Consider the following 19,569-nt stretch of genomic DNA (forward strand, 5'->3'; position numbering starts at 1 on the left):
AGAAGCCGGCTGGCGCCGTGGCTTAACAGGCTAATCCTCCGCCTTGCGGCGCCGGCACACCGGGTTCTAGCCCCGGTTGGGGCGCCGGATTCTATCCCGGTTGCCCCTCTTCCAGGCCAGCTCTCTGCTATGGCCCGGGAAGGCAGTGGAGGATGGCCCAAGTCCTTGGGCCCTGCACCCGCATGGGAGACCAGAAGCACCTGGCTCCTGGCTTCGGATCAGCGAGATGCGCCGGCCGCAGCGGCCATTGGAGAGTGAACCAACAGCAAAAAGGAAGACCTTTCTCTCTGTCTCTCTCTCACTATCCATTCTGCCTGTCAAAAAATAAATAAATAAATAAATAAAAGATAAAAAGAAAATCTAGAAGCCTTGCCTGTACATCAAAGAGGTAGAAAAAAATGTTTTTTATTAGCATGTTCAACGTAGTCAAGATTTTAACAAACAACAATCCTCACAACAACCCTGTGAGGTAGGTAAGTCATTGTTTTGTGATAAAACTAGAATTATTCTCAATCAAGCACAATTCCTAAAATAATAAGTCTGCATTAGGAATAATTTTGTTAAGAACACCATTTTGTGTATACTTTAATATTTGTGTATTTTGTATTTTGTTATGTTTTGATTCATGCAGTAACATGTTTCCGCAATAGTTTATTGTAAAAATGTTAATTAAACACACTTGGTGAACTAGTAAAATAAACCCTGGGTGAAATGGTTTTTTGTAAAATAAATCAATATTTTTTATCTTAGGTAAAAAAGGAATTTTCATAGCATTTACTCAAAGAGATACATTTTCAGCAATGTTTCACCCACATTTATCCATTCTTCTATACGTAAATCTGAACATGGCACCAAGCAATGTAAGTTTATTGGATGAAACTTTAGCAATTTGGTATATGGCAGTGAACTGTGTTGTTATAAAGTTTCTCCATATATTGCACTTAATCTCAACCCAAAACTAAAGCAGACTACTTAACTGAAATATAAACACTAAAACATATGCTGATAAATTTCAAAAATCGTTTTCCCTTGAGAATCTTTATTTTTTCCCTTAAATGCAAAGAGCCATCTTAAGTTTTTTTTTTCAAACAGCGTTTTGATAACTATAAAATTTTAGGGATTTATATTGCAAATCAAACCCTTTTGCTTTCAATTACTACTTACAAGGGAGCCAGCAAATGTTACATTAAAATGTATTATTTTTTCTGTGTCAATACATAACTTAACTAGTTAAAGAAAATACTCAGGAACCCATTTTCCTTTTAAACAAACGGTTACAGTACGTTTCTATTTTTAGTCCAACAGTAATAACCACCCAGTTGCCTAATGTCTTTGTAGTTGCTTTATCTGCAAAATACTCATCAGATTAAATTTAGTTATGAGATACATATTCAGTATAGTTACATAATTTATTTGTAATATTAACTTTAATTAAGCTTGGAAACTTAGTTAACACTTAAAAACCATTGGCAGGTTTATAATACCTTAGTAGGTAGTTAAAATTGCCATTACAAAGAAGTAAAGTTTAGAAAAAATTCTCACATAAATAATTTAAAAATTCTGCAGGGAATTTAGGCAAATCAACAGGTAAGATAAACTAAGCCATCCATAAACTGTATATTCAAACCCATACTAAATCCAGTAGTGCACTTTGGATAATAGTGAGGTAGGGCAAAGAAACATAGTCAATATATTTTTGAACTGTTCAATTTATATGAACTGAAATACTGACATTTAACAGGTTTTACTTGGAAATCCAAAAAAGAAAAATTTAGACTTCAAATGATACAGTATTTTCTTAGATTTAAGGATAAAAGTATAAAATTTTTGAGGTACATATAAATAAAAAATACAAAGGCCACAAGTTGTATTTTATTTCAACATAAAATATGCCTATATAAAAATAACCCAGGTTATATAAAAAAGAAATACAAACATTTTTGCATAGATCCTCTATATAAAATGTTTTTTTCTGGGGCCAAACACTGGAAAATACACCTCTGAAACTAGTATAGTTGAACTATTTCCTTGGATACCAAGTATACACAAAATAAAAGCCCTTCAGATCTGGAGGAGCATGGGCAGGAGGGAAAACAATTTAATTTAGCATCAGTCTATATTTATTTCTCTGTTGCTCGAATATAAACCAATGATGACAAGAGGAGAAACTCTGGGGGTTTATTTAACAAAATTAAATTCACATTTCTGAGGCCATCATAGTGCATCCAATGTCCATCAATCTGGAAAGCTGCAGAATAATGATGCTCATCTTTGTTAAATAATGTTGCGCCTTCCAATAAATATCTGCAAATTAGACAACAAAGTGTAGTAGAAAATTATATTTTTTAAGATAAACATTCCTTAAGTTTTTAACTAAGGAGTGAAGTTTGCATTCTATCCCCTGGTAAAACATCTACCTCTATAAATCATGTACTATAATTGGTAATTTGAATAAAGTGTTTATAAACATTGATAAAATTTAAGAATTGCTAAAAAGCCTATCTCAGGGCTGGCATTGTGGTGAAGCAGGTTAAACTGCTGCCTGCGATGCTGGCATCCATATAAGCACCAGCTGGAGTCCTGGCTGCTCCACTGCTGATCCAGCTCCCTGATAATGGCCTGGGGAAAGCAGCTGAAAATGGCCCAAGCTGGTTCCCATGTAGCAATCTCAGATGGATCCAGAATCTTAGCTTTGGCCTGGCACAGCCCTGGACATTTTAACCATTTGGGCAGTCAACCAGTGGATGGAAGATTCTCTCTCTCAAATAAATAAATAAATAGATAGATAGGTAGGTAGATAGGTAGATAGATTAAATCTTTTTTAAAAAAGGTCAAGGGGCCGGCTGTGGTGCAGTAGGTTAATCCTCTGGTTGCGGCGCTGGCATCCCATATGGATACTGGTTCTAGTCCCAGACAGTCCTCTTCCCATCCTGCTCTCTGCTGTGGCCTGAGAAAGCAGTAGAAGATGGCCCAAGTGCTTGGGCCCCTGCACCCACGTGGGAGACCCAAAGAAGCTCCTGGCTTCAGATCAGTGCAGCTACGGCTGTTGCAGCTAATTGGGGAAAGAACCAGTAGATGGAAGACCTCTCTTTCTACCTCTCCTCTCTCTGTGTAACTTTTTCAAATAAATAAATCAATCTTAAAAAAATAAGGCATTGGCTTTCTGTAGTAGATTCTAATCACCTAAGTTTAGAGATATTATCATTGTTTTCAAAAGTATCTTCTTAATGACTAGTCAAATCATGATAGAATTAAAAATTAATTTTTAGTAATATTATAAATTAAGAAACACCTACTTGTGATCAGATAAATCCAAATAATAAGGTACATATGCCAGATCTTCAGATTTCCAGTGCTGCATATTTAAGACAACAAAAGGGGGTGCCCCGTGACAGAAAACTCGCTGGGCAAATTCTCTTAAGCCACCACAACTAAAATGGAAAATAGGAATGAACATTATTACGCACAGGAAAAGCTGCCTTTCAACACTTCTGGGTTGCTTTGTGACTTTAATTTCTAATTTCTTTTTTTAAAAATGTATTATAGGTATGGGTAATGATGTGGCTGTTTATTACCTTATAAATCTATTCCCAGAAGTTTACAAGCTGTGTTCTCTATACTTGAAGTGGCATTTTAAAACTCCAGGAAGAGCTAGCTATTTCTATCCAGGCTTATAAAAGCATGAGTTGGCTTTTATTTGTAGATAGATTTTTCTCTCTTAGCAATGGCAGAGAAGAGAATAAATAGTAATAATTTTGCCATCAGGCTCTTTTGTAAGAATGAAGCCAATTCTGTTTTCTGAATATTATCAGATATTAAACACATGAATCAGAATATAACAAATATAATTATACAGTAAAATCTCGATTAACCGGAATGTTCAGAGCACAGTATTCTGGTTAACATTACTGACCAAGCTAAGTTAACCAAAAAATGATTTGTTTCAGTATTTGTTGCTAAAATACATTAGTTCATTTTCTGGACTTACAAATAATTAACTGAATGTATTTTTATCTTTCCCTTCTTTTGTGAATGATTACCTATAAGATCATCCTAAATGTTAATTCTCATTGGGCAATAGTGCAAACATAAATATTGTTAAGAGTTTGGGATGAACATATTCTGCCCCTCTGAATTTTTTTACTATATTAAATTGTTTTGGTTGTCATTTACCTCGTTCTCCTAAATGAGGAATGCAGAAAAAAATCCAGTTAATTGAGGGTCCCGATTAGCTGGGTTCCGGTTAACCAAGGTTTTATTGTACCTACTCAGCAGTGGAGGAAAAAAAAAGGCATTTGCTTTGCATCCATCAATTATTTGTAGTACCATATTCTATACAGTGATATTTAATAATGAAAACGCAATGCAAGATGCACCGTTAACTAGGTTTGTTAGTGAGATTCAAAGTGTTAGGTATTCTAAATTCTTTTAAGTTGCTATTTGATAACTTACTAATTTCAAAAGGCACATCAAAAAAAAAAAAAAAAAAAAGGCACATCAGCTCAGGTTTCCTTATATACAAAACAGATGTACTTTCATCTTTAATGTCTACTGATACTCACCCACGCTCTTCACACAGTTCAATCTTGGAACAGAATAACTCATCCACAGCCAGTCGTATTAAGTTTCCATGTGGAATTTCTTGGGGAGGACTATAATAATGGTAAAATACATGAAAGAACTGCATCAACATTTTACAGATCAATACATTATTAGGATACCAAATTCTTTACACCAATCCATTATTAGCAAAACCAAGCATACCAGACACAACTTTTGTTAGCTATCTTTGTATTAATTGTATTAATTTGTAATTAATACTCAACAAATCAGCTGAGTATTAATTCATGAAGCTTTGCAATAAATACTAAATTTTTCTGAAAACTGCTTCTGAATATGCAATTGTTGGTACTTTAATTTTAAAAAGTTGTGAGAGGATTTAATAGTGACAATCTGGTCTGGTGAGTAGAATGCAATACCCAGAATCAGGACTAATGCAGTCACAACCTCCTTGGCCACAGTTACCTGATCTGTTAAAAATGTTTGTCTACATCCACTAGAGTTTTTGAATACAGGATTTAAAGAAATAGGCACAAGCTTCAAAAAGTTTTAGAATATGATGAAAAATATTTTATTGCATGAGAAATATAAATTATTAGTATTAGTATAAATATAAATTAGTATTACAAATTAAAAGATAGTTTCCAAAAAAAAAAAGATAAATTTCTGAAACTCTCTAGTCCATTTTCACATACAGTAAGGCAATTTTTTCCACTGACAGAAAATTTCAAAATCAACATGTCAGCAGTATAGGAAAATAGAAAAAAAGTATTATTTCAGGAAATCATGAGTTTAATAAATTAGGGTATGTGATTTACATTCCTGAATGGGAACAGTCTTCAAGTATTAGGCTGCTTTCCTGAACCATAGGGCCAAATGCCCTTTCTGACACAACACATTTGCATCTGTTTTTCTTCCATAAGCAATGATCTCTTCCCAGTTCTGTTCTCTAGAGGCCTTAATGTTTCCCAGCACTCCTATCAGGCTTGCTAGTTTGGCCTCTCTCCCTGTCATTTACCAGCCTGGAGGTCTGCCTCCTCTCTGAAAGCCAAAAACACTCAGTTGGTTCTCTGCACCTTTCCCAGTCAGCGTAAAAGCTTCTCACATTCACTTCCTTCCTCAGGTGTGAGATGCTAAGTTCAGGGTTTCTGTCTGTTATTATTCCCTAGCTGTGACATGAAAGAACACTTTTAGTCATCTTGTTCATGTGGAACTAGCCCTCCTGACAGAGATACATCCATTCAAGGGGCAAAAAAAGTCTTAAGTGCTCTTAAAAGACTAACTTTTGACAAAAAGAATCACGTACACAGTCAAATTAGTAAGCTTAGAACAAGGGTAAACACATTCTATACTGAATAATTTATTACTTTGCTGCTGAAAAAGCTTTCAGTTGGTTTTATAAAGTCATTCTAAAATATTTAGATGTAATAAATTGTAGTATTTTTTTCAGAGGACCTACAAAGGAGTCTTGCATTTGTGCAATTGTTTTACACATAATTACACAGGCTCTGTACTTTAACAAATATTTTTGCTATATGTACTTATATGTGTATACATATTTAACAACATTCATTTAAAGAATGTAAAAGTGACAGAGTGTAGAGCAACCTACTTTATATTAATTGTACGCTGCTGATCTTCCTGCACTCGAGTTGGGCATCTCCAGTTGGAACAGTAACTCTCTTGAATGGTAGACATAAGATTTTCCAGATTTTTGGTAAAGTTATCATGTTCATTCCCAAATAAATCAATTATTAATGATGCTTTATGAACTTCAGATTTGTATTGCTGTTTTTCCATCTTGTCCCAAATCCAAAGTAGCTTCACAGTTGTAAAGCTGTAGGTGTCCATTAAATAAAGGAAATAGTCTACAAACTCTCTACCAAGATGAAGAGAGAGTTCCCTGGGGAAATTTTCATTTTCATTCAGAATGACATATAACAACATCAGGAATCCATCTATGGTGCAGGTATTTTTCAGTCTTATTTCAACATAGAGTGGTGTACAGGATACTGCTTTGCGGCCAGCTTTGATAGTAAAAACACCTCCCCAAGGAAGAACAGGCCTCCAAAACGATCGATCTTGGTTATAGTTATTTTTAATTGATGCTTTGATCTCTTCAAACAGTGTCTTCATCCTGCATTTAAAACGTTCAAAAACAAAACATGAGATGTGTTTGAATGAACATTAGTCTACCTAAAGATTCAAATTAAATTTCATCAGATGGTCTCCCAATATTAAAAAAAAGTGCTGTTTTTGGGGCAATATGCAAAAGATTTTTAAAATCTGCTGCTTTTTTCTTAGGCACAGCATACCCATTTGATGTGCATTAAATCACAGTACATATTTTATCTGCTACACAGGAAAACCCTGTAAAACTGCTAAATAAAGCTTAAAACTATTTAAAAATACAAACTGCTTATGTGTATTCCTTTTTTTTTTTTTAAGATTTATTTATTTACTTGAAAGTCAGAGTTATGCAGAGAAGGAGAGACAGAGAGAGAGAGGTCTTCCATCCACTGGTTCACTCCCCAATTAGCCAACGGCTATTAGCAATGGCTGGTGCTGCAGCAATCCAAAGTCAGGAGCCAGGAGCTTCTTCTGGGTCTCCCACGTGGGTGCAGGGGCCGAAGGACTTGGGCCATCCTCTACTGCTTTCCCAGGCCATAGCAGAGAGACGATGGGAAGTGGAGCAGCTGGGACTCGAGCCAGCCCCCATTTGGGATGCCGGCACTGCAGGCAGCAGCTTTACCTGCTATGCCACAGCGCGAGCCCCTATGTATATTCTTAATGTAAACCTCCTCTTCCCTTCAAAATACAAGCTGTGCTTCACTTTCTTGTAATATAGGTGGTTCTACTTAAGAAACTGAAAAAGGGGCTGGGCTGTGGCACAGCAGGTTAAAGCCCTGACCTGTAGCACCAGCATCCCTTATGGGTGCTGGTTAGAGTCTTGATTGCTCCACTTCTGATCCAGCTCTCTGCTATGGCCTGGGAACACAGTAGAAGATGGCCCAAGTCCTTGGGCCCCTGCACCCATGTGGGAGACCCAGAAGAAGCTCCTGGCTTCAGATTAGCTCAGCTCTGGCTGTTGCAATCTGGGGAGTGAACCAGCAAATGGAAGATCTCTTTCTCTGGCTCTACCTCTCTCTCTATATATAACACTGTTTTTCAAATCAAATAAATCTTAAAAAAAAAAAATCTGAAATAATGGGATCTTTAGTTGAGAGTACAGAATAGCAGCCATTTGGTGGTCTTTATGTTAATTACAGTTTTTGTTAACTAGAGTACACATATATCTGTGGTATAAAAAATACAAAACAGCACCTGTTGCTATTGATGGATTGATTCTGGCATTTACTTTTGAAAGACAAATGAATAATCATAAGAACTGAATACTACCATGGCTAATATTTCATTCTTCTTTTTAAGATTATTTTGTTTATTTAAAAGAGTTACAAAGACAGAGACAGAGAGGTCTTCCATCCACTGGTTCATTCCCCAAATGGCAGACCACAGTCAGGGCTGGCCCGGGCAGGAACCAGGAGCCAGGAGCTTCTGAGTCTCCTATGTGGGTGAGGGACCCAAGCACTTGGGCCATCTTCTGCTACTTTCTCAGGCACATCAACAGGGAGTAAATGGGAAATGGAACAGCTGGGACTCAAAACCGGAGCCCACATAGGATGCCAGTGCTGCAGGTGGCTTAACCCGCTATGCCGTTATGCCAGCCCTGGCATGGTTAATATTTCTGTTCACTTTTGAGAACTTTTACTTGCAATTTAGAATTGTGCTGCATTTCCTATAATTGTAATTGCATAGGCCATGCTATGAGGAGCTGATTCAGAATCTTATATCCTGGTTTTCCCTACTTCAAGTTTTGAGAATGACTGTAAGTGTCCTCCCTCCTTAAAATGGCATTTATCCTTCCCCCAACCTTGAGAAGAGCTAAGCATTTGTTTTTAAACCAACAGCACAGTTTATTAAACATTTTTGTGGCATTTATATGTTACGCAGAGCAATTTTTTAAAAAGTTCCTACTGAAATTATATGGAAAAAATTGCTTCAGTTGGGAAAGACAAATGTCTAAACTATCATATTGCTATCAAATGTGTTGTTTATGGACAAGCATATTTTTATTTAAACGAATAGGAACACAGAAACGAGGTCAGTGTCTTACTTTGACCATCTTCTCAAAGACATTCTTTCATGCACATGAACTTAACACTCAATACTGCAGTCCTCTGTGTTTTTTGTGAAAAAAATAAGTTTAAAACTATTTTAATTTCTTGCAGACTAAAAATTCAGTTCTACAGTACACTGAGCATAAAGTATTTCCAGCTAGAAGGGAGAGTCTGTGGACTCTAAAATATTCCAGGCTATATTTAGTCTGAATTGTAGATGTTTATATATAGTCTAACATGTTCCACTTAGGAATCAGAGGGTGTGGCAAATCTGAAGCCTAAGAAAACACACACAACTCTTACAGAAACAAACATGTTAAATTTATAGAGATCATAATGCATTAAAACACTTCAAATAGTGTTTAATAGGTCTCTCCAGTTTTGATTCATGCCTGTTGAATTTTTAAAGACCTTTTTATAGCAAGGTTTAAGATTGCTTAAAACCTCAAGTTCAGAATCCTAAATACTGTTTTGGAAAGAAACTCCTCATGATTTTCCCTCTAATTATCTTTTAGACACGACCACAAGTACAGTATGGTTCTGAAAAGCAGCAGTTATACCCTAAAAGAACTGAACCATAATAATACACATGACATGAAAGTAACTTCAGTATCTTCTGGGAAAAAAAAAAAAAAAAAGTGAGCAGGGGAGGCCTGGAAGAACCAGAAGCCACATCTAGTTCCAGCATTCATTTTGCTCCAAAGTCAATTACAATAAAAATGGCAAACGGAAGTATGAAAAAAAAAAAAAAAAAAAAAAAAGGAAAAGGATGGAGAGCGAGCTGCAAAGAGCTTTACCTAAAACTGTCTTAAGTTTTCTCAGCGTCGCAGACTGATACACTAGGCGCTGTAATGGAAGCACTAGAGCATGTATTCGCTGGCTTTACTCTCCTGCCTCGACAGGCCCTCCGGTATAAGTGAAAAAACTCTCCAGCCCTCCCACACCTTTCTTTAGCAGTCATTTCCAAGGGTGACAGTCCAACAACACTGGCCGTGAGGGCCACACCACCTGCCCACGGCATCGAAGGACGGGTTCCCTGAAAGCTCCGGGGTCCCAGGGGTCTCCCCGAAACACTGCCCCGGGCTTCCGGGCAGGTACCCCGGGGGCGCTCGGCGGGCTCGCTCCCCCAGCCCCCGCGTCCCGGCCACGCCCACCCTGTCCAGCTGGGCCCTGCCCCGTTCGGCAGGGCGGGTGCCCGAGCCCGGGGCCGCTGACACCGCCGGGCGCCGCCGCCTCCAGGCTGGCAGTGCCCGCGCCGAGCGCCCGGGACGGCTGGCCGGACCACGGAAGGCGTCCGCACAGCGGCCAGCGGCCGTCCACCAGGAAGCCGACTCCTCGTACCTCCCCGGGGACCGAAAACCGTCGGTGCCGCCGCACCCGTCGCCGCCGCCGCTTGCTCATGGAGAGCCCGGGCTGCCACCGCCACCTCCGCCGCCTCATCTACTAGCACCGCCGGCTGCCTGGTCCTCCCCCGGCGTGAACGCTGGACTCCGTTACGGCCTCCATCGCACCCGCCGCAGCGGGAGCCACAGCAGCTCCAGCGCCCAGGCCCGACCCGACCGGACCCACGGAGCCAGGACCGCAGGACGCGTCGCTTCTTATTACGGAGGAAGATTCGGCCTGACCTCTCCCCCCACCCCCTCAGCCCTGTTTCCAGACGCCTAATGGCGCTAGTGCGCAGGCGCGAAGGCGCCCCGGCCAAGCGTGCGTGGGTCGGGTGTGTATACAGCGTTCGGATCTGCCCAATGGGAACTAGGATCAGGTGCGGGGGGCGGGACCTCGCGGAGAGGGGTGGGGTTCCACTGTTAGCAGCGAGCGGGGCGGCCGGAAGTGGGCTGCGTTTGCACGGAGGCGGAGTTTTGGCAAGCTAGATTGGGTTTTAAGGTTTGTGTTATTTAGGACTACACTTGATTGTAGTTTGCGTACAGATCTTGTCTCCTCAAATTCTTAGAGAAAACTTTGTGAAGTATTCAAAAAATTTTGATATTTCGAATTGTTTTATTACAAATTCCTTACTGAGGGAAAAAGTTCAATTGGTATATAAAATGCTAACTTTAGTGTTCAAGGTTATGATAGACTAATATACTACAACTTAAAATGGCAGTTAATGCAATTTTTTTTATAACTAGATATCTTTAGCCCCATTGTAGAGTGGAAAAATTAATTTTGCCAATGTGGTAAGGTTCCACACAGCAAGTAACAGAACTGGGTTGCCTAATGCTAGAGTTCATGGGCCCAACCAATATTCTGGCTCGTTAGGCCTTGTTTGTCTTGATTTCGAGAGCCAAAGCCTCAGGTGGCTCTGCACTCTGAGATAATGATGCTGCTGAGATTTTCCTCATCCTTCCATTCAACAAATAATGAGTGCTTGGAAGTGAGACCTAGCCTCCAGATGCCCCCGAAATAGAGTGCTCTAGGCCAGCACAGCAGGCTGGTGTGGTTCTCAATCAAAGGCAAAGCCTGGGGGAAGTTGGACACTTTCTAGGCCAACTCTGTGGTTAATAACGGCTATGGCAGGGACCTTCCTCATGGACTTCCTCCAAGGAATCTAGTGCTAGAAGGGTGGAGGTTGAGGAGCAGTTAACTTTACCGGAGATGATTAATACAGATGAAGATGGGAAGAAATGGGTGTCCCTCAGAGCAGAGGGAGAAAGAAGATGGCTTTGTCCCAAAACAAGTAATTCTGGCAACGCCTGATTTTTTTTTTTTTTTTAAAGATTTATTTATTTATTTGAAAGTCAGAGTTTCACAGAGAGACAAGGAGAGGCAGAGAGACCGGTCTTCCAATTCGTTGGTTCTCTCCTAATTGGCCTCAGCAGCCGGAGCTTTGCCGATTGGAAGCCAGGAGCCAGGAGCTTCTTCCCAGTCTCCCTTGTGGGTGCAAGGGCCCAAGAGCTTGGCAGTCTTCTTTCCCAGGCCATAGCAGAGAGCTGGATTGGAAGTGGAGCAGCCGGGACTCAAAACTGGTGCCCATATGTGATGCCGGCACTTCAGGCGGCGACTTTACCTGCTACACCACAGTGCTGCTCCCTGCTATTAAAAAAAAAATTATCTTGGTTTTTCTTTTTTCTTACAGCATTTTCAATGAGGAAACTGGTATGCTAAGAGTAAATGAACTATTGTGTTAGAATTTTCATGCAAAATATTCACCTATCCTGCAAGCTGAAAATCCCTTTAAAAATGTTTTAAAATGTGGATTGTGTATTTAATTGAAAATCTCTCACAGGCCATAATTTTATTTTGTAATGATTTGGTCATTTTCTTCCTCCACTCCCCAAAAGAGATAAGGTTGCTGGTTGATACCATTTCTGGAGAATAGCAGCAAGATGGTTCATTAAACTGTACTGAGGCTCAGCTGGTGGAGGGAGTGTGGATTGCTTGCATACTTGGATAATTCACAACCTCACTGAATCCTTTAACTGAGATATCCATTCTGTTTCCTTTTTACTCTAAAATTGTGATGGCTAGTTGCAGAGGTTTTTTTTTTTTTTTTTTTTTTTAATTTGTCTCTGTTTCTTTGCTATTTTTTTTCTTAGATTTTATTTATTTATTTGAGAAGTAGAGTTACCGACAGAGAGGGAGAGACAGAGAAAGGTCTTCCATCCACTGGTTCATTCCCTAAGTAGCCACAATGGCTGGAACTGGTTGCATCTGAAGCCAGGATTCAGGAGCTTCTGGGTCTCCCACTCAGGTGCAGGGACCCAAGCGCTTGGGCCATCTTCCACTGCTTTCCAGGCCATAAGCAGGAAGTTGCATCAGAAGAGGAGCAGTTGGCACACAAAGGTGCCCTTGTGGGATGCCTGTGATTCAGACAGAGGCTTAGCCTACTGTGCCTCAGAGGTTTTTTTTTTAAAGATAACTTTTTATCATTGACATTTAATATATAAAGCATATTTACAGTATAGAGTTTGATAAATTTTGAAGTATGTATACTCCCTTGAGGCTGTCACTATGATCAAGTGAGTATGTCTATTATCCTCACATTTTGCTGTGCTTTCTACACCTAAGTGATTGCTGATCTGCTTTCTTTTAGTATCAACTCATCTCCATTTTCTAAAGTTTTATATAAAAGGAATGACAGTATATACTCTTTTTTTTTCTAATTTGTTCCATTCAGTATAATTGTTTTAAGATTTATTCATCTTCTGTGTACTAATAATTCAGTTTTTTATCCATTGTATGTATGTATACTATAATTTGTTTATATATTAATTTGTTGGTTGACATTTGGGCTGTGTCTAATTTTGAACTGTTGCCAATAAAGCTGCTATGAATATTTGTTTGCAGGTCTTTGTATGGACATATCATTTCTTTGCTAAGTATTTAGAAGTGGAGTAGCTAGGTCACATGGGGACTTTTTAAGACATTTGTGTATTATTTTGCAGAATGGTTGTACAATTTTACATTACCATCAGGAATGAACAAGAGTTCCAGCTCCTCCACATCCTCACCAACACTTGCTTATTTCAGTCTTTTAAATCCAGCCATTCTAATAGGTATGTAAGTGATATGTTGTTTTGTGGTTTAAATTGCATTTCCCTAATGATTAATGATGTTGAGCTTCTTTTCATGTGCTATTTGCCATCTGCTTATCTTTCCTGGTGAGACATATTTCTGATCTTTGTTTCATTAAAAAAATTGTTGATTTTCTTCAGTTTTTAGATTTATTTATATGAAAGAGTTACAGAGAGAGAGAGGGAGACAGAGATCTTCCATCCACTGGTTCACTCCCCAGATGGCCATGTGGGTGGCAGAGGCCCAAACACTTGAGCCATCTTCTACTGCTTTCCTAGGCCATTAGTGGGTGGGCAGCTGGATCAGAAGTGGAGCAGCTGGGACAAAAACAGGCACTCATGGACTGCTGGCATCATAAGTGGTGGTTTTACCTGCTATGCCAAAATGCCAGCCTCAAGTTCTTAGAGTTTTTATAAAAATATATTTTAGATACAAGTATTTATTTATTTACTTCAAATATTTATTTATTAATTTGAAAGGCAGAGTTACACAGAGAAAGGGAGAGACAGAATCTTCCATTAGCTGGTTTACTCCCCCAAATGGCCGCAACTGCCAAGGCTGGGCTAGGCCCAAGCCAGAAACCAGGAGCTTCATCCACATAGGTGGCAGGGACCCAAACACTTGGGCCATATTCTGCTGCTTTCCCAGGAGCATTAGCAGGGAGCTGGATAGGAAGTGGATCAGCTGGGGCTTGAACTGGTGCCCATATGGGATGCCAGCACTGCAGGTGGTGCTGGCCCCTTTTGTCAGATAGACGTTTTGCAAATATTTTCGACCAGTATGTGGCTTGTCTTTTCATTCTCTTATCAGTATATTTTGAAGAACAAAGGTTTTAGTAAAGTCAAGTTTAAATTTTTTGTGCATTGCATTTTTAATATTTTTTCTAAGCAAGTTTTGCTTACCCCAATCTCGTAAAGTCTCCCAAAGACTTTCTCTGTTTCTTATAGAAACTGTAGTTTCAAGCTGTAAATTTAGGTCTGTGGTGCATTTGAGAGAACTTTAAAATGATTTTTGAAGCTTGGATCCAAGTTCTTCTTTTTGTTACATATGGATATCTAATTTTTCCAGCAATGTATTTTGAAAATAATATTTTTTCCACTCAGTTACCTTTGTGCTTTTGTCAAAATTCAGTTGTCCATTTTATAAGCATTTTATTTAATACTCATCACCAACTATGTGTCAGACAATGTGCTTGCACTGGAAATATGTGTATCAGTGCTTTTTGATTGCAAAGACCAGAGACCAAGTATTGCTAGCTTAAATAAAATGATAAATGTATTGGAAGAATGTGAAGCATAGTAGATTGAAGAAAAAGCTGAGCAATCAGATCTTAGTTACCTTGGTTGATAAGGAAGCAGATAGTTCCCCAAAGGACAATGAAGCCTGTTAACACAGGGGAAGCCCTCTGGGCAAATGTCTCCTATGTCAGTGCTTAATTTTTTCACACCCATAGATGGTGAGTCAGTGTGGGTGGGTGGGGGGTGGAATGTGGGGATGCCTGGCCTGTGGGCTGTATAAGGCCTGCAAAATCATGTGGTTTGGTCCTGCCTAGGCAACTGTAAGCACAATCAGTCTATAACAGGTTAATTTTTAAGCTGATAATTTTGTGTGGCTGGTGAGTGGCTTTATAAATATCCAGATGGCCCTTGACAGAAAAAAGATTCCCTACTTCTGTGGTAAATGATTCCAGTTGGGTAATGTGTAAGAGTAAACTGATGGATATTAGAAAGTGTAGTGAAAATTCATTGCATTTTCTTTATATTGTATATTGTTAGAAAAATGCAACATGCTGAGGAAGACATAGAGTACTGAATTTATGTAAAGTGTCTCAAAATCTATTTAAAATTTGATGAGGAAATTTAACATTTCATGATAGGATACTGGGTTTTATGCTTGGAATAACTGACAAAATCTCTTTGATATTACTAATAATGATCTTAAATTCTTTAAAGTTACTCTTGGTAGGAGAAGGCTGTGCTGAGCTGATGCACTGACAGAAGGTGGCTTCTGCAGCATGATGGTCTTGTTATATGGTGGAACAGAGCTCTAAGACCAAGTATTTCAGTGAACAAGGCAGATCTTGTCTGCCCTTTTGTGAACTAACTTTGAAAGTCTAGCCCTGAATTTGTACACATAAGTAGATGATGGCAAATAGCAAAAAGAGGATTTATTACTTTTTCTTCAATTGACAGATCATTTTTTATGTTATCAATCAGAATTCAGATAACTTGATCTTTTAAAATTTTACTTTAAAAGGTCTTTCACAGAGACATATAAGGTTGAAATTCTTAATGGGTTTATGCATTGAAATTTTCATATCAAGTACTTCAAAATGTTTTCTTTAAACATATACATATGTTGCTGTACTAGTTTTTGTAGTGCTGACTTATATTAATATTAAACTATTTTAATCTTTTGTAAAAGTTGAATTTTTACTTTGAATCTGTAAATTTTTTTGACAGATGTTTTAAAAACTCAAGAGTTCACCACAAGGGATAATACAGTGAGTACACTGGGATGTAAGAGTGACATTAATATCTGATCTTAAAGGCAGTGAACATGTTTGGGGAAGCCACTGAATGTACACAGCCAAGCCATGGTAACACCTCCAGGAGAGACCTGGGGGATACATAATTGACATTGCTTTCCTTCTTCTGATAAGATGTGTTATGATTTCTCCTACTGTTATGCTCTTTGAAATTGGCATGTTTTCTATCTTGCCTCATTAGTTGATAGTTTCCTTAGGGGTTGATAAAATGAGTGATTGTGCAATTGCATAAGGTCAGATCTATATTTTTATATCATATGAAACAATGTCCTTTTGCTTACCTGTATGTTTAACATTTCTGGTGCTCTTCATTCTGTTGTATGGGTCTAAGTTTCCATCTGGTATTATTTTACTTCCTTCTGAAGAACTTCCTTTAACATTTTCTGCAGTATAGAACTGCTGTGTTGTTTTTTTTCCTTCTTTTTAAATAGACATTCTTTGACACTTTTTCCATTGAGGCATTGGATCTCTGTGCCCTGTCCTTGTAATCTGGGCAGGTAAGTGAGTTCTTTCATCCATAAAGTAGAGAAGAAATGAAACTCAGAGACTTCTGAGGCTTTATCATAAAAGACCAAGCAATTTTTCTTTTATTCACTTGAATAGTTGGTCTTACAGCTCTGAGCTGTCATGTGAGAAGATCAATATACTGGAGAGACTACATTGAGTACAACAAAGCCAATTGAGTCCAGCCTTCCCTGTCTCATATGGTATGGATAGATAAAGTTGTACTAAAGAAGAGCTATATAATGGCAAGATCTGAACATAAAACTATTTCTCATCTTTAGTTTATCCCAGCAAAAGATATGTGAAGTAAGAAAGAGCTTCAGAACAAAGGTCAAATCCTAAGGTTCCATTCGAAAAGCATGGACTTAAGGTAGAGATAAAGCCAAGAATGTGAAACCTTTTTGTAGGATTTTTGGAAACAGATTTCCAAGTTGCTTCATAGTGGGGATCAGGAGGCAAAGATGGTCTACATCTTGAATGGATAAGTTAAAGGCTAGAGCCAGTCTCCATGGAGATTATTTTTGATAATAAATTTCTTGTGGGGAATAGCAGAGTTTGTGATTTTGTTTTTCAAAACTTTGCTATAGCAAGATGTTAAATGAAGAAGCAGCAAGGGCTGGTTCTGTGGCACAGCAGGTAAGGTCACCATCTGTAGTGCCTGCATCCCATTTGGGCACCTGTTCATGTCACAGCTGTTCCTCTTCCCATCCAGCTCCCTGCTAATGTGCCTGAGAAAGCAATGGAGGACAGCCCATGTGCTTGTGCCCCTGCACCCACATGGGAAACCCAGATGATGCTTCTGGCCTGTGGCTTCAACCTGGCCCAGCCCTTGTCTTTGTGACCATTTGGGGAGTAACCAGCAGATGGTAGATCTCCCTCCTCTCTGTGTCTCCTCCTCTTTTGGCAAAATGACAGAAGGGGACCACCAGGAAACTCTCTTGGAAGAATGCGTCAACTCAATCATCTGTGCAGCCCTAGTCATCCTGCTATGATGGGTAGAGAGGAAGGTAAATGTTTGCTTTAGGAAGAAGACAACTGAATATGCAATTTCATAATGGAAGGAAACCGTCGAAGAGGAGCTGACCATGCTGGCTGAGTTAGTGAATATGTGTATCCACATAGGTAATGCTCTGTATCCTCACAGATAAATGATGTCAGGCTGAGAATTCCCTCGGCAGGGACCTTTCAGATGCAGTTCTTTAAGTTTGCATGTTTGTCTCACTTTTTATATTGCTTATCAAAAATTAGTAATGTTTTTAGGTTTGCAAACTGATTCCTCATCTTTGTATACTTAAAACACAAAAACTCAGAATCTGAAGAAAGTAAATAAAAGACTGAATACTCATTGTTATTAGTGTCACCTTTTTAACTTAGGAAATACTGATCATTGTTAACTTATTCTCATTTATATGTAATAAATTGCATTGTCTTTATTTAGTAGTGTGCATGCAAAATTATTTTAGAAGATAAAAGGTCTTGAAAGGTTCTTGAGTTGAAGTAAAGATTCTTTCTCATTTAACATTTATCTATTTATTTTAAAATATTTATTTATAAGTAAATAAACTCCAAAAGGCAGAGTTACAGAGGCAGAGAGAGAGGTCTTCCATCTGCTGATCCACTCCCCAAATGGCTGCAACATCCAGAGCTGGGCCAATATGAAGCTGGGAGCCTGGAGCTTCTTCCTGCACGAGGGTGCAGGGCCCAAGGACTTGGGCCATCTTCCACTACCTTCCCAGGCACATTAGCAGGGTGCTGGATCAGAAGTGGAGCAGCTGGGACTCAAACCAGTGCACATATGAGATGCTGGCACAGCAGGCCATGACTTTACCTACTACCCCACAATGCTGGCCCCTCATTTAACCTTTAAAATAGTTTATTAGGTAGAAAGAGAGAAAGGGAAAGAGAATTCCTTTCCTCTGGTTCACTCCCCAGATATCTACAACCTATCTAGCCAATGTTAGGAATCAGGAATGCAATCCAGTTCTCCCACATGGGTGGCGGGAACCTAACTATTTGTGCCATCGCCACTGCCTCCTGGTGTCTGCATTAGCAGGAAGCTGGAGTCAGGAGCTGGAGGTGCATATGGAGCCCAGAAAGACTGATAAGGGCTGTGGACCTCTTCACCGTAGGCCAAACGCCCTCCCCAGTTTCCTTCTCTTAAAAAACAAGGTTTTTGGTGCTAGTTGTTGTGGCATAGTGAGTTAAGCTGCTGTCTGCAAAGCCAGAATCCCGTATGGGCACCAGTTCTAGTCCCAGCCCCTCCACTTCTGATCCAGCTCCCTGCTAATGTGCCTGGGAAATCAGCGAAGAATGGCCCAAGCACTTGGACTCCTGTACCCATGTGAGAGATTGAGAAGTTCCTGACTTCTGGCATCAGCCAGGCCCAGCCCTGGCTGTTGCAGGCATCTGTAAAGTGAAACAGTGGATGGAAGATTCTCTAACTTTGCCTTTCAAATAAATAAATCTTAAAAAAAAAAAAAAAAAAGCCGAACATGGTTGCTAAGAATCATATGGAGCCGGCGCCGTATCTCAACAGGCTAATCCTCCGCCTAGCGCGCCAGCATACCGGGTTCTAGTCCCGGTTGGGGCGCTGGATTCTGTCCCGGTTGCCCCTCTTCCAGGCCAGCTCTCTGCTGTGGCCCGGGAGTGCAGTGGAGGATGGCCCAAGTGCTTGGGCCCTGCACCCCATGGGAGACCAGGAGAAGCACCTGGCTCCTGGCTTCGGATCAGCGAGATGCACCAGCCGTGGCGGCCATTGGAGGGTGAACCAGCGGCAAAAGGAAGCCCTTTCTCTCTCACTGTCCACTCTGCCTGTAAAAAAAAAAAAAATCATATGGACATTGTAGTACATCAGATTCACAGGGAGCTCATGGTAGAAAAGCGATTATCTAGAGGACATTTGTGGGTGTGGCTTTTATCTAATTTAATATATTGTAAATTGATACTTCTAAGAAATCCACAAAATGTTTGAAATAATTATATCAGCTTGCATGGAAGAGAGCAGTTTTTATACAATGAAAAGAGACTTTTGGATCCCCAAACTTCTATAGGCAGGAAGCAGACTGACTAGGCAGCTCATCTGCAAAAACATGATTGTTTTCATGGAATGGAGGACTAACTTGGCAAAATCCAAAGACCAGAGGGAAGAGCCCAAAATCATTGCAGAAAGGGGGATTGTGTCTAATTTTGAACTGGTAACATACACTCAAGTAGATTTTAGAATTTTAGTATGTTGGTGACTTCCTACTTTGCTTCGTTTTTGAA

The 19,569-nt window shown here is 39.5% G+C and overlaps 2 protein-coding genes across 6 annotated transcripts in view; one reads left to right on the top strand and one right to left on the bottom strand.

The window, feature by feature from the left end:
• Positions 1 to 10,163, bottom strand: part of C11H14orf28 (chromosome 11 C14orf28 homolog) — a 23,807-nt gene extending 13,644 nt beyond the window's left edge. For 3 of the 5 annotated variants that reach the window (XM_062205220.1, XM_062205222.1, XM_062205221.1), the window contains exons 1-4: positions 10,080 to 10,163; positions 6,173 to 6,697; positions 4,563 to 4,652; positions 3,297 to 3,431 (exon numbers count right to left, since the gene is read on the bottom strand). In XM_062205220.1, the coding sequence (XP_062061204.1) occupies positions 3,297 to 3,431; positions 4,563 to 4,652; positions 6,173 to 6,696 (749 nt within the window). In that variant the 5' untranslated portion in view covers position 6,697; positions 10,080 to 10,163. Of the gene's footprint in view, positions 1 to 399; positions 2,305 to 3,296; positions 3,432 to 4,562; positions 4,653 to 6,172; positions 6,698 to 9,535; positions 9,610 to 10,079 lie in introns of those variants that run through there. The other 2 variants (XM_062205218.1, XM_062205219.1) reach the window with 2 other exon arrangements.
• Positions 9,606 to 17,632, top strand: LOC133770445 (uncharacterized protein DKFZp434B061-like). Its single transcript, XM_062206575.1, has 5 exons — positions 9,606 to 9,648; positions 9,736 to 9,984; positions 10,029 to 10,455; positions 13,124 to 13,234; positions 15,716 to 17,632. Exons 1-5 carry the CDS (start codon positions 9,606 to 9,608, stop codon positions 15,750 to 15,752), a joined length of 867 nt encoding a protein of 288 aa, XP_062062559.1. The 3' UTR covers positions 15,753 to 17,632.
• The last annotated feature ends 1,937 nt before the right edge of the window (positions 17,633 to 19,569 follow it).

This window comes from Lepus europaeus, chromosome 11 (assembly GCF_033115175.1).
Source record: "Lepus europaeus isolate LE1 chromosome 11, mLepTim1.pri, whole genome shotgun sequence".
Classification (NCBI taxonomy): domain Eukaryota; kingdom Metazoa; phylum Chordata; class Mammalia; order Lagomorpha; family Leporidae; genus Lepus; species Lepus europaeus.

Coding starts and splice junctions, on each gene's coding strand:
- LOC133770445 (XM_062206575.1), top strand. CDS start 9,606: ATGTATTCGCTGGCTTTACTCTCCTGCCTCGACAGGCCCTCCG. Junction 9,985..10,028: donor CCGCCGCCTCCAGGCTGGCA/GTGCCCGCGCCG, acceptor GGACCACGGAAG/GCGTCCGCACAGCGGCCAGC. Junction 13,235..15,715: donor AAATCCAGCCATTCTAATAG/GTATGTAAGTGA, acceptor TTTTTTTGACAG/ATGTTTTAAAAACTCAAGAG.